General features: G+C 41.0%; 1 protein-coding gene across 1 annotated transcript; it reads right to left on the reverse strand.

The window, feature by feature from the left end:
* Positions 1 to 594: 594 nt before the first annotated feature.
* On the reverse strand, positions 595 to 1,413 carry LOC135479342 (collagen alpha-2(IV) chain-like). The gene has a single exon (XM_064759166.1). The coding sequence runs from the start codon at positions 1,411 to 1,413 to the stop codon at positions 595 to 597; it is 819 nt and encodes a 272-aa protein (XP_064615236.1).
* Positions 1,414 to 13,488: the final 12,075 nt, after the last annotated feature.

A 13,488-nucleotide genomic window follows, 5' to 3' on the forward strand; every position in this document is an offset into this window, starting at 1 on the left:
TGAGGGCAGGATTTCAGCATAGTACAAGCATAGCGCGTGTCGGCTAGACAGTAGAAATATGGTGTATATATGCAAAAGATTTCATCAGTTATTAAATAATTATAACAAACATCATTATTCGCTACCATGGCAACTGTCGCTACCAGCTCTACTCTCGCTACTACCATCACCGTTGTCGCAACCGCAAGACCCATTAATCCCACCATTCGCATCGGTAACCTCAGCCCCATCATTCTCATCAGTCCCATCAGTCCCACCAGTCGCATCGGTCTTATCAGTCCCATCGATTCCATCGATTCCATCAGTTCCGTCAGCCCCTAAAGTCGCATCAGTCCCGTCAGTCACGTCTATTGATTCCATCAGTCCCGTCAGTCCCGTCTATTGATTCCATCAGTCCCGTCAGTCACGTCTATTGGTTCCATCAGCCCCGTCAGTCCCGTCAGTCCCGTCTATTGATTCCATCAGTCCCGTCAGTCACGTCTATTGGTTCCATCAGTCCCGTCAGTCCCGTCTATTGATTCCATCAGTCCCGTCAGTCCCGTCTATTGATTCCATCAGTCCCGTCAGTCCCGTCTATTGATTCCATCAGTCCCGTCAGTCCCGTCTATTGGTTCCATCAGTCCCGTCAGTCCCGTCTATTGGTTCCATCAGTGCAGTTAGTCCCTTCAGCCCCATTGGTTCCATCAGTGCAGTTAGTCCCTTCAGCCCCATTGGTTCCATCAGTGCAGTTAGTCCCTTCAGCCCCATCGGTTCCATCAGTCCCTTGAGTCTCACCGATTCCAACAGTCCCTTCAGTCCCATTCTTTCCATCAGTCCAGTCAGTGCCTTCAGTCCCTTCAGTCCTTTCAGCCCCTTCAATCCCATCGGCTCCATCAGTGCCGTCAGTCCCATCAGTCCCATCGGTTCCATCAGTGCCGTCAGTCCCTTCAGCCCCATTGGTTCCATCAGTGCAGTTAGTCCCTTCAGCCCCATCGGTTCCATCAGTCCCTTGAGTCTCACCGATTCCAACAGTCCCTTCAGTCCCATTCTTTCCATCAGTCCAGTCAGTGCCTTCAGTCCCTTCAGTCCTTTCAGCCCCTTCAGTCCCATCGGCTCCATCAGTGCCGTCAGTCCCATCAGTCCCATCGGTTCCATCAGTCCTGTCAATCTCTTCAGTCTCTTCAGTCCCGCAGGTCCCATCCTTTCCATCAGTCCCATCTGTCTCATCCGTTCCATAAGGCCCGTCAGTCTCTTCAGTCTCATCAGTTCCATCGGTTCCATCAGTCCCATCAGTCCTTTCAGTTCCATCAGTGCAATCGCTTTCATCAGTGCCGTCAGTGCCGTCAGTCCCTTCAGTCGCATCAGTCCCACCAGTAGCATCGGTTTCATCGGTTTCATCAGTCCCATCGATTCCATCAGTCCCACCAGTCTCATCGATTCTATCTCTAGCGGCAATGATTCAGCAGTATTCCAACACCTTTGTGAATCTGGTCACACCTTCCCTAAATGTCAGTCCTTAAAAAATAGCCCAGGTGATTTGAACGACTGGTTAAAGAGGCTATTTTAGTCCGTGCTTCAAACCCCTCTCTAATTCGCAAAGGTGATTCAAGATGTAACTTAACGCACACTTGGGACCCTGCACTGAAAAAAATAAGAAGACTTTAGTGTAAGCTTTTGGAGATTTTTGTATATTCCATGTTCCTTTTACAACTGAGCGCAACCTGTTTAGAAAAAAAAACATACTTACCTTTGTACTATAGTCTATATCTTTTAGATATATGTTGCACGTCCACATTATTATAAGAAATTGCAGTTAGAATAATTTTTTTAATACATAATGTTAAACTCCTTAAGCTTAGTTTTAAAACCAAGAACTCATTGTCTCGGGTGACGTCCTAATTATCCAAAAGCAAGTTGCAGGCTGCACAATGGGCGTGGGGTATGATTTGTTTTTACTGATTACAGGCAATTTTGATTGTGAGCATGAATGATTTTACAGACAGCTGAATATATGCAACTATAAAAGAAAGAGACGATGAAAATGTTTATTTGGAGATGTTCAGTTACACACGTGCAAGCCACTGTACTCCTAATGATTTTTGTGAACAATTAACTGAAATGGACAGGCTTCTTGCAGATGCACATACTCTTGTAGAATTTCGTCTTCTTCGGGATACTAGACACTAAAGGTCGGTTAGTTTGTTGTTTTCTACCAGTCAGTTTGTCAGTAGTTTCTACGGGCTTGTTTGTCAGTGTTTTTCTACGGGTTTGTTTGTCAATAGTTTTGTACAATCTGTTTATAGTGGTATTTATGGGTGGCACAATATCTTAGGGTCAGGGCTACTTTACCTGTGAACAGATACCATATATAGATAATACAACCCAGTATACTAAAAAAAGTACAGTTAACCAGGTTGCTCAGAATTGCGGAAGCACTATATGCTTGTTACTTTTTGCTACTTGTTTTTGTTTATGTAACGCCATACTCATAGATGCTCTATTGAATAATGGCTGTCTAATTTTATAGGTAGATCAAACTGAAGTGCTCGGGGGTAAACTACCGATCTTAGAGGAATTCAAGGTTTGACTACTGTGGTTTGTCGACGTGGTTTGTCTGCGGCTGTGGTTTGTCAGCTGTGGTATATCAGCTGTGGTTTGACAGCGTGGTTTGTAAGCTATGGTTTGACAGCACCATTTGTAATGTTGTCTGTCAGCTAAGGCCTGTCAGCTATGGTTTGTCAGCTAATGTTTGTTAGCTGTGGTTTGTCAGCTAATGTTTGTTAGCTATGGTTTGTTAGCTATGGTTTGTCAGCTAATGTTTGTTAGCTATGGTTTGTCAGCAAATGTTTGTTAGCTAAGGTCTGTCAGCTATGGTTTGTCAGCAAATGTTTGTTAGCTATGGTTTGACAGCACCATTTGTATGGTGTGGTTTGTCAGCTAAGGTCTGTCTGCTAAGGTTTGTCAGCTAATGTTTGCTAGCTATGGTTTGACAGCACCATTTGTATGGTGTTGTGTGTCAGCTCAGGTCTGTCAGCTAAGGTTTGTCAGCTAATGTTTGTCAGCTATGGTTTGACAGCACCATTTGTATGGTGTTGTCTGTCAGCTAAGGTCTGTCAGCTATGGTTTGTCAGCTAATGTTTGTTAGCTATGGTTTGTCAGCTAATGTTTGTTAGCCATGGTTTGTCAGCTAATGTTTGTTAGCTATGGTTTGACAGCTATGGTTTGTCAGCTAATGTTTGTCAGCTATTGTTTGTCAGTTTATGTTTGTTGGCTAATGTTTGTTAGCTATGGTTTGACAGCGCGGTTTGTAAGGTGTGGCCTGTCAGCTATGGTTTGTCAGCTAATGTTTGTTAGCTATGGTTTGTCAGCTAATGTTTGTTACCTATGGTTTGTCAGCTAAGGTTTGTTAGCTATGGTTTGACAGCTATGGTTTGTCAGCTAATGTTTGTCAGCTTATGTTTGTCAGCTAAGGTTTGTCAGCTGATGTTTGTTAGCTATGGTTTGACACCACCATTTGTAAGGTGTGATTTGTCAGCTAAGGTTTGTCAGCTTATCTTTGTCAGTTAAGGTTTGTCAGCTCATGTTTGTTAGCTATGGTTTGACAGCGCGGTTTGTAAGCTATGGTTTGACAGCACCATTTGTATGGTGTGGTCTGTCAGCTAAGGTTTGTCAGCTAATGTTTGTTAGCTATGGTTTGACAGCGCGGTCTGTAAGCTATGGTTTGACAGCACCATTTGTAAGGTGTGGTCTGTCAGCTAAGGTTTGTTAGCTAAGGTTTGTCAGCTAATGTTTGTTAGCTATGGTTTGTCAGCTAATGTTTGTCAGCTAATGTTTGTCAGCTTATGTTTGTTAGCTATGGTTTGTCAGCTTATGTTTGTTAGCTATGGTTTGTCAGCTAATGTTTGTTAGCTATGGTTTGTCAGCTAATGTTTGTTAGCTATGGTTTGTCAGCTAATGTTTGTTAGCTATGGTTTGACAGCACCAGTTGTATGGTGTGGTCTGTCAGCTAATTTATGTCAGCTATGGTTTGTCAGCTAATGTTTGTTAGCTATGATCTGACAGCGCAGTTTGCGATTCAGGACATTTTGTTTTGTATAATAAGTCTAGATGTGACCCAGAATCGCATTCATTTTAAATCGCTGTAGCTTTGATGAGCCACAAAATCCGTAAGGGAAATTTTTCCTTAAATCAGTAGTCCAGCAACAGTTAGCACTACTGAGTTAAAGGCTTAAGCTGGTGGCTGAACGTCAGCAATTAGTTAAATAAATAGCAAAAAAAAGAAATCGAGTTGATTTGAGTTATCGTAATTGTTCTGTTGTATAGATTAGTGACTAATTAAAAAATTAACTTTATTTTCTAATCAGATTATTTTGTTCATCGTTCGCGTCGAAGAACAGAGTCACTTTCAAATAGTATGATTACACTGAGGCATTTCCATGTATTTATGTATTTATTTAATTGGTGTTTTACGCCGTGCACTGGAATATTTCACTTATACGACGCCGACCAGCATTATGTTGGGAGGAAACAGGGCTGAGCCTGGAACAAACCCACGACCATTCGCAGGTTACTGCCAGGCCTAATCACATGCAGCCGGAGAGGAAACCAGCATGAGTTCCCACTGGAAACCCAAGGAGGCCCCCTACATTTACATGTAGTTAAGCTATAGCTCTACAGCAGATCAAACTGGTGTAAATATCAGAAAGCTCCAATCCCGAGAAGCGAGGCCGCTTAGTGTGATAGATTGTAGAGGGTAAAGAATACTTATAGTTCGGATTATCCACGTGCTTTTCAATTTCATGAGGAAGTGTTCCCGAAGTGGATAACCGGTCTGATTTAAACTTTTATAAAAATTGTCACCCTGGCAATAAACTACAATTGAATAAATATTTAAAGATAAAATAAAACTTCCTGATATTTAACAGTTCTTGAAATGTTGAAACTCGTTTTGCGTCCCTTTACTCATTCCTTGTCCAGTGCGTTATATTTAGCCAAAATATTTTTCACGTAGTATTTATTTGTTTTGATCTTTACGACGATATTATATTACGGAACAGGGAAGAGGTCGGAAGGAGGATTGACGCCTGTCTAAAGTACCATTTGCCTAGATACCTGCCCATATTCACTGACGTGAAAACCCACACGAACTTTATTTGTGAATGGCTTTTAGAGTGACGTCATAGAATGAATGAATGATGGTTTATAGACGACGTGCATTCTTTATATCACTGGAAATAATGAACCGTATAAACGGATGAAACGTTCAAAATTTGTATAGCTCATCGTACTTAAAGTTGTGTGTAGTTATCTTCGAATTTCACTGAGAAAATATCTTTATATCCAGGAAACTTAGGCTGAGAAGGATATGAAAGTCATCATAAGGGCATTTCAACTGGAAGAGCAAATGCGACCTTCTGTTCTTGTAATATTGGGAAGTAATGGGAGTACGGTGCCTTGACCTTATAGACATGATAGACGTCCTGCTGTGGTCGTTTTGAATTTTGTGATCTATGAATCAATAAAATTTGATTACAATAAAACTTGTTTAAATATAATTAATGACATAGGCCTGCAGCATAGAGGGTAAAACCAGAGCAGCGGCGACGGTGTGATAGCTGGTGAATGGTCAAGCGTACCTAGTGAAATACGGTCTCTTTGTCGGTTTACCTCAGTTAGGGTTTAAAACTAACTGTTCATGTAAATGTTTAAATAGTAACAAATAGCACCATGGCATAAGCAGATAGTAGTTGTAAAAAATGCAGTGATGTTAGTTGCAGTATATTAGACGTCATTGATCAAGAATTACTCAAAATGCTGAGTTTTCACAACATTTAACATACAGCAGTATTAAAGCAATGCGAAGGGACCTGGCCTCGGGGATGCTTAGCCCACCAGCAGAATCCTGGTTTATGCAGGAATACAGTATAGGCCTAAGTAAGACGCACAGAATAGAGAGAAAAACCAGAGCAGCGACGACAGTGTGATGGCTAGCAAATGGTCACTTGTAACCTTTGAAATACAGCCTCTTGTCAATTTACCTCTGTAAGGGTTTTGCTGTCAGTGTTCATGTAAATGCAGTCGCTCATTACACTCAATGCAATAAGTACAGTGTAAATACAAAAAAAAAAGCCCCAAAACGCAGTGATGTTAATTCTAATTTATTAGACGTCACTAGTCTAGAATGACTCAAAATGCTCTGTTGTCATCACATAATACAATTAAAGACGCACAGCGTACTGAGTAATACCAGAAGAGCGACGATAGTGTGATAACTGGCAAATTGCCACACGTAACCCGAGAAATGCGGCGTCTTGTCAATTTTAAGGCAAGCAGTAGATGATGAGCTATCAGTGCATAGCTTCAGCGTGTCGTGTGATCTTATGTTGAGCATTTGAAGAGATATGGCGATCCCAAGAAGATCTCTACCACTTCAGAAAAAAATATATAAACTCTTAAATTTAGTTGTACATAAAACTCAATACATGTATCATCTCAACGGGGTTGGTCGAATTTTGCTCTCAGAAATGAGAAGCAGTCCAGAATATTCATTCTGATATTCTCTGATATGTTTGTATTTATTTATTTTACTGGTGTTTTACGCCGTACTCAAGAATATTTCACTTATACGACGGCGGCCAGCATTATGGTGGGAGGAAACCAGGCAGAGCCTGGGGAAACCCACGACCATCCGCAGGTTGCTGACAGACCTTCCCACTCAGGCCGGAGAGGAAGCCAGCATGAGCTGGACTTGAACTCACAGCGACCGCACAGGTGAGAGACTCATGGGTCATTTCGCTGCGCTGGCGCGTTAACCGACTGAGCCACGGAGGCCCCCTCTGATATGTTTGATGTCACCTAGATGTACGTGCTCCAGTTTTGGTACAAAAAGTCTGCTGTGATTTGGAAAATTCAAACAACTGATAGAAGTTGTTATAATGTTTTTTATGTGATGTATCTGCACTCTTAGTGAAATCCTGCTTAATAACACATAACGTATAGTGTATCTGAGTTGGTTGTTGTTCAAAGCCAAGCTCATGAATTTTTCACTTAGGCGGTCAGTATTAGGGGTGGTGGGAACGCAAGTGCCAGAATGGAAAGTTACTGACGAAACTTCCAACGTCTGGCTTACAACTATGCACACCATAATGGTGGAAGATAAACCGTCTTATTTGAACGATAGCGCAAAACGGCCTCCGATCAGCTTCATTGCACCTACGACCCAACTCACGGTGAGAGCAAAGGCGGTGTACAAAGTCATACGATGACATATACTGTGTCGTACTTGTGACAGGGCGAGTTCATCCTGCCAATGTGCAGCCGCCACTGAAGTATCATACCGAAAACATCAGACATGACACCCCACCACTAAACGCCTAGCGAGGCAGCAACAAATGACATTCTTAAAGTCTTTGGGGTGACCTGACCTTGGTTTGACCCCAGGTCTCCAGACTGCGTGATAATCTGGGATCGCACTGGTGAGAGGCTACTGGGTTATTGCGACGCGATAGTAGGTGCACCACCTGGGCCACGGTCTAGATTTACAAGCCGTATGTTGTTCTCGTAACTCAAATTCACGTTAGTAAGCCTGAAAGTACACTTAACATGTACATAGTGGAGCAGTCAATTGTCAGTTTTAATTCCTGTTCTATAGTGAGAAGGAACCGCCTGATTAGGATGACACCTTATGGTGGAAATGATACTCTACGACTAGTCGCCCACAGGGTACAAAGAAGGATATTTATCTCGGAGTTCAATCATAACCGGATATTACATAGGTCACTTCTTCGTAATCTTTGTCAGTGGGACATGATCTAGCCTATTGTCCCTTTGCACTGTTTTAGTGTGATTGTATGTGAAATGTGATGACAACACAGCATGTTGAGCAATTCTGGACCAGTGACGTCTAATTAACTGCAATTAATACCACTGCCACTTAATCTGTTTAATCAGTATTCAGCAATAACATTGTTTCGGGTGTTGGTTAGAATAATATTGTGCATGCTTTGAATGTGTGTAAAGTAAAGTATTATTAGTATGGAGTTGTTGTATTTTCTGACATCATTTCCAGCCTCATGACCGTGACCCAATTGAAGTCGTCGTTGTTCAAGATTTGTGTACAAATTTTGCTGGTGGTGGCAGTGATGTATTGCAAAGTAGAGAGAGGCACATGCGCTGTAAGGAGTGTGTTGAACGTTCTGTTCTCGCTCGACTGCCCAAGCTCAGTCAGAATGTCCTCCGTATCTCAAGGTTGGGATACAGATTGTCACCGTTGTATCGGTGAATACCTGACGCAGCATTGCAGCCGCGTTAATCACGCTCACGTGCAGTTTAGACACGAATTATCAGCAGAATTCCAGCAAGTGATTGCGTCTTTACTCTCGTGACCTGAATGGTACAAATCACACTGCTGCGTCTTTACTTTCGTGACGTGAATGGTACAAATCACACTGCAGCGTCTTTACTTTCGTGACCTGAATGGTACAAATCACACGGCTGCGTCTTTACTCTCGTGACGTGAATGGTACAAATCACACTGCAGCGTCTTTACTTTCGTGACGTGAATGGTACAAATCACACTGCAGCGTCTTTACTTTCGTGACGTGAATGGTACAAATCACACTGCAGCGTCTTTACTTTCGTGACGTGAATGGTACAAATCACACTGCAGCGTCTTTACTTTCGTGACGTGAATGGTACAAATCACACTGCAGCGTCTTTACTTTCGTGACGTGAATGGTACAAATCACACTGCAGCGTCTTTACTTTCGTGACGTGAATGGTACAAATCACACTGCAGCTTATTGGGTTCATATTGTAATAATGCGACTATTATACTAGGAAATAAAATGTGTATACAAAAACGATATGAAAAAGCAACAATTGGCTTCTTATATGTCTTGGGTGAATTTATTGTTCTTTGATTGGCGTTACGTATGATGCGTTTCGATTACAGACGGAACGACGGAAGACAGACAGAACGAATGACAGGCGGAATGACAGTAGGAACGACAGACAGACGGAACGACAGACGGAACGACAGACGGAACGTCAGACGGAACGTCAGAAGACAGACGGAAGGAATGACAGGCGGAAGGACAGACGGAACGACAGACAGGCGGAACGACAGACAGAACAACAGACGTTACGACGCATGATGTGTTTTGATTACAGACGGAACGGCGGAACGACAGACGGAACGTCAGAAGACAGACGGAGCGAATGACAGGCGGAATGACAGTCGGAACGACAGACAGATGAAACGAAAGACAGAACGACTGACACACGGAACGACAGATGGACGGAACGACGGGTAGAGGGAACGACAGACGGACCGACAGACCTACTGACAGACAGACACAAGTTCGACTTATAGAGCCGCTCAAAAGACAACTTCCTTGAGTGCATCCACAGTCTTAACTCATCGTTTAGCATCTAGCGTCTGCAGGGGACAGCCTGGTTCAGTGTTCGAAAGTGTCGTTCTCCCTCACAAAATACAGGCACACGACAATCAGGTGGAGAGTTCGACACCACCTCGTGTGGTTTTCACAGACAGAAAGACAGAGCTTTTTGTCGCTGCTATAAGACATAGATAATGGGACCAGTTTTCGGGTCTGTACATTTAACGTGGAATTGAGATTGGTGCACATCTCGCTGTCTCACATTCTTCTCAACATTTGCTAATATTCGGATGCTTTCATATCTCCACTTGAAAAGATTTTTAGCAACGTATCAAGAAATACATCACACTATGATTTATATTACAACAACCAACACTTAATGTAACGCCAAGCTTTCCACCCACGGTTATGCTAGCCGCCGTAGTGTGAGTGAAATATGCTTCAGTATGGCGTAAAACACAAGTTAAAAAAAAAAAAATAAATGACTTAACTTCAGAGACAAAACCTACTTAAATACCATTCAGAAAAAAAGCGTAACGCTTATATTAGCATGCGAATATAAAGTATATTTAAGCTTTTCTAATCACAAATTTAAGTATGAAAGCGAATGCTTTTACCACATATAATTGGAACTTTTCGGAGAGTTCCAGCTCCAGCATTTCAGCATTCCAGCTCCTGCATTCCATCTATCCAGCTCCAGCTTTCCAGTTCCAGTATTCCTGCTGTACACTTAAGGCCATAGTAAAGTGCACATATTTTCCAGCACACACACTCTCAGAGGTGTCTGAGAGAAAATAACAAAGACCCAGTGCCCATTTACCACTATGTACTCACCCAGCTGCCTTATCCACTATGAACATGGCATGTATCCTTTGAGTGCGGGCCAGCCACCACACACCAAATCTCTCAACACCTAATGATTAAAAAGTCCATGTGAAAATTTCTTTGAATGCTAATCTGTGCGAGCTACTATCTTTTAAATGTAGAATTCTTGTAATAGAGCAATAAAGTTTCATTTTGTTACAAAATACCATGACAGTCAAAAGCACAGTCTTACACTTGTCAAAAGGACTGTACAGTATATATTATCTAATTTACCTGAAAACGGAACCCTGTAATCACAGAGTCGATGTACGTGGTACTATTTATTCCGAACTGTCACGACTATACCTGAAGAAACTTTCTTGTGCGGCCTTACAAAAATCTAGCGGCGTTTAGACTACACTCAGTACTCTTGTCAGATGTGTTCACATCGTTGGCAAATTTGACTATACCTATTCATTTCGTCTAATTATTCATGTTACTTTTGATAAAGCCGTTCATACATTTGTGAGAGTAATAGGATGTAAATTTAGTGAAACGAACATTTCGGTCCGCAACTGTACTATAAGCATAATTGGACTAAGAAAAACTAATGTGGGTAAATGTCAGCCACACTCTGCATTTTGACGTGAGTTCGTGAGAAATCTGTGCTTTATGAAGACATTCTTCGATTATGAAAGCAAGTTTCATTTATCATCATCATTTATCATCACATCATTGCATCATTTATCACTAACAATACAGAAAATGAGTCTTGAGTAAATAAGTACAGAATAATTTTGTAGTTCTGGATTCACTGAAAGTTCAAGATGAATGATGCCTGCTAATGGGTCGTACTAAAAGTAGAGCTATCTCCATACTCGGAAGTCTTACTATCTAATACGAATCAGCTAATGTGATACAGTTTAAAGGAAAAGACCTCTAAAACTCGAAGTAGGAACCAATAAATAGACCACTTAAAACTATTCATATTTTTTCATTTATATTTTTAAATGTTTGTGAAAGGAGCTAAAGGCGTTCTAACAGCTAAATTCTAAGGTGGGCTATATGGACCATGCTATCAGAGTTTAGGAACTCTGACGTCACAGGTAGTTTTTCCAACTGTAATCCCCACGCTGAATGTTGGAATAATTATTTTTACCCATGAGTAACATATTACTGAAATAATGTTCCTACAAATTCCTTCCTTCTGTTCAGGAACATTACGAAAAAAAGTTGATGTGATGTCAGAGTTCCTAGATACTGTCATTATGGCTCATAAAGCCCACCATAGTATTCAAATATTTAGTTAAGGATATAACAACATCATCCTGCTCAACGGGGGTACGTAAATTCGAGAAATCTGACCTCCCAACTATGAACCTAAAATAAATGGTTTGTGTACTCGTGGACTTCCCTGTTTTTATAACAGTAGTTTCCAGTTACATGTGCAAATTTCCTGTATTCCGGACCAGTACTTCTATACTGTTTCAAGCTTTTGTTTTTAGCAGAGAAAAATTCCCTCAACAATGGTAAAATTCAACGTTCAAAAATTTATTTATTTATTTATTTTATTGGTGTTTACGCCGTACTCAAGTATATTTCACTTATACGACTGCGACTTCAACGTTCAAAAAGTTGTCCATATATAACCCCGATATGACGTATTCTCCAACGCCGCGCCATAATGCTGACCGCTGTAACAGTCGTATATGTAATTATTCTTGAGTAGACGTGCTGAGTAAAACTCAAATCAGGTAAATACATAAATAAATCAATAAAGAAAGCAATGGATAAATCAATAAATAATTTGAAAGCGTCCTGATAAGCATAGCGGTCGTGTGGTAACACTTTTATTTCCATGAGAATAAAAACTTATCCGCCTTGGAAGTAGTTGTGGTAATAGCGATCGCGGTGGTAATAGCAGTGGTGGTGGTAATAGCAGCAGTGGTGGTAATAGCAGAAGTGGTAGTAATAGCAGTAGTGATGGTGGTAGTAGTAGTTTTGTTAATAGCAGTAGTGATGGTAATGGCCATCGTGGTGGTAAAAATAGCAGTAGTGGTAAAAATAGCAAGAGTGGTGGTAATGGCAGTAGTGGTGAAAATACCAGTAGTAGTGATAATAGCGGTAGTGTTGGGAATAGCAGCAGTGGTGGTAATCACACTAGTGGTGGTAATTGTAGTAGTTGCGGTAATAGCAGCAGTGGTGGTAATAGCTGTAGTGATGGTAATAGCAGTAGTGGTGCTAATCACACTAGTGGTGGTAATAGTAGTAGTGGTGGTGATAGCAGTTGTGGTGGTAATGGCAGAAGAAATGGTTGAATGTTAGGTAGGTAGTGTAACACTTATATGACGGCGGTTTGTGGGTGTTGGAAAGTATCGCATAACCATACGTTGTGACATTGAAGAAGGGCTCGTACAGTTTTCTTCCATAATATAGATAGATAGATCCTTTATTTACCCAGGGTTACATAATTAGTTATAGAACTAGTTTACATTATGGCCCTGTATTCAAACCTATATACATTATTAGTATGAGTAGACGAACATTATATATACAATAATATAAGATAGATAAATGTGTGAAGATTTTAAATCATCAGCAAATTTGTAAATCGGTTGGAGTCGAGTAGGAATAGGATCTTTTATTATTGTATACATAATATTTAGAGTTTATACATTTATACATAATTTTAGAGTTTTCTCACAAATATCGTTTAATCAGACGTTACGACATTAGAGGAAAGCTCTGCTCTACAATTTTTTTCCATAATATCGTTTAATGATACATTGCGACATTATAGAAGAGCTCTGTTGTGCAGTTTTTTCCCATAATGTCGCTTAATCAAACATTGTAACATTAGAGGAGAGTTCTGTTGTACAGTTTTCTCCCAAAACATGGCTTAATCATACGTTGCGACATTAGAGGAGAGCTCTGTTGTACAGTTGTCTCCTATGATATCGGTTGATCAAACCTGGCAACATTAGAGGAGAGCTCTGTTGTGCTGTTGTCTCGTATAATATCGGTTGATCAAACATGGCAACATTAGAGGAGAGCTCTGTTGTGCTGTTGTCTCGTATAATATCGGTTGATCAAACATGGCAACATTAGAGGAGAGCTCTGTTGTACTGTTGTCTCGTATAATATCGGTTGATCAAACATGGCAACTGTTGTACTGTTGTCTCCCATAATATCGTTTAATCGTACGTTGCGATATTACAGGAGAGCTCTGCTGTTCTAGCATACTTAGCGACGTTAACAGAGAGCTCTGTTGTTCAGCCCTCTCATATAACATCCCATAATCATACAC

This window comes from Liolophura sinensis, chromosome 12 (assembly GCF_032854445.1).
Source record: "Liolophura sinensis isolate JHLJ2023 chromosome 12, CUHK_Ljap_v2, whole genome shotgun sequence".
Lineage (NCBI taxonomy): Eukaryota > Metazoa > Mollusca > Polyplacophora > Chitonida > Chitonidae > Liolophura > Liolophura sinensis.

Coding starts and splice junctions, on each gene's coding strand:
- LOC135479342 (XM_064759166.1), bottom strand. CDS start 1,413: ATGAGACTGGTGGGACTGATGGAATCGATGGGACTGATGAAACCGATG.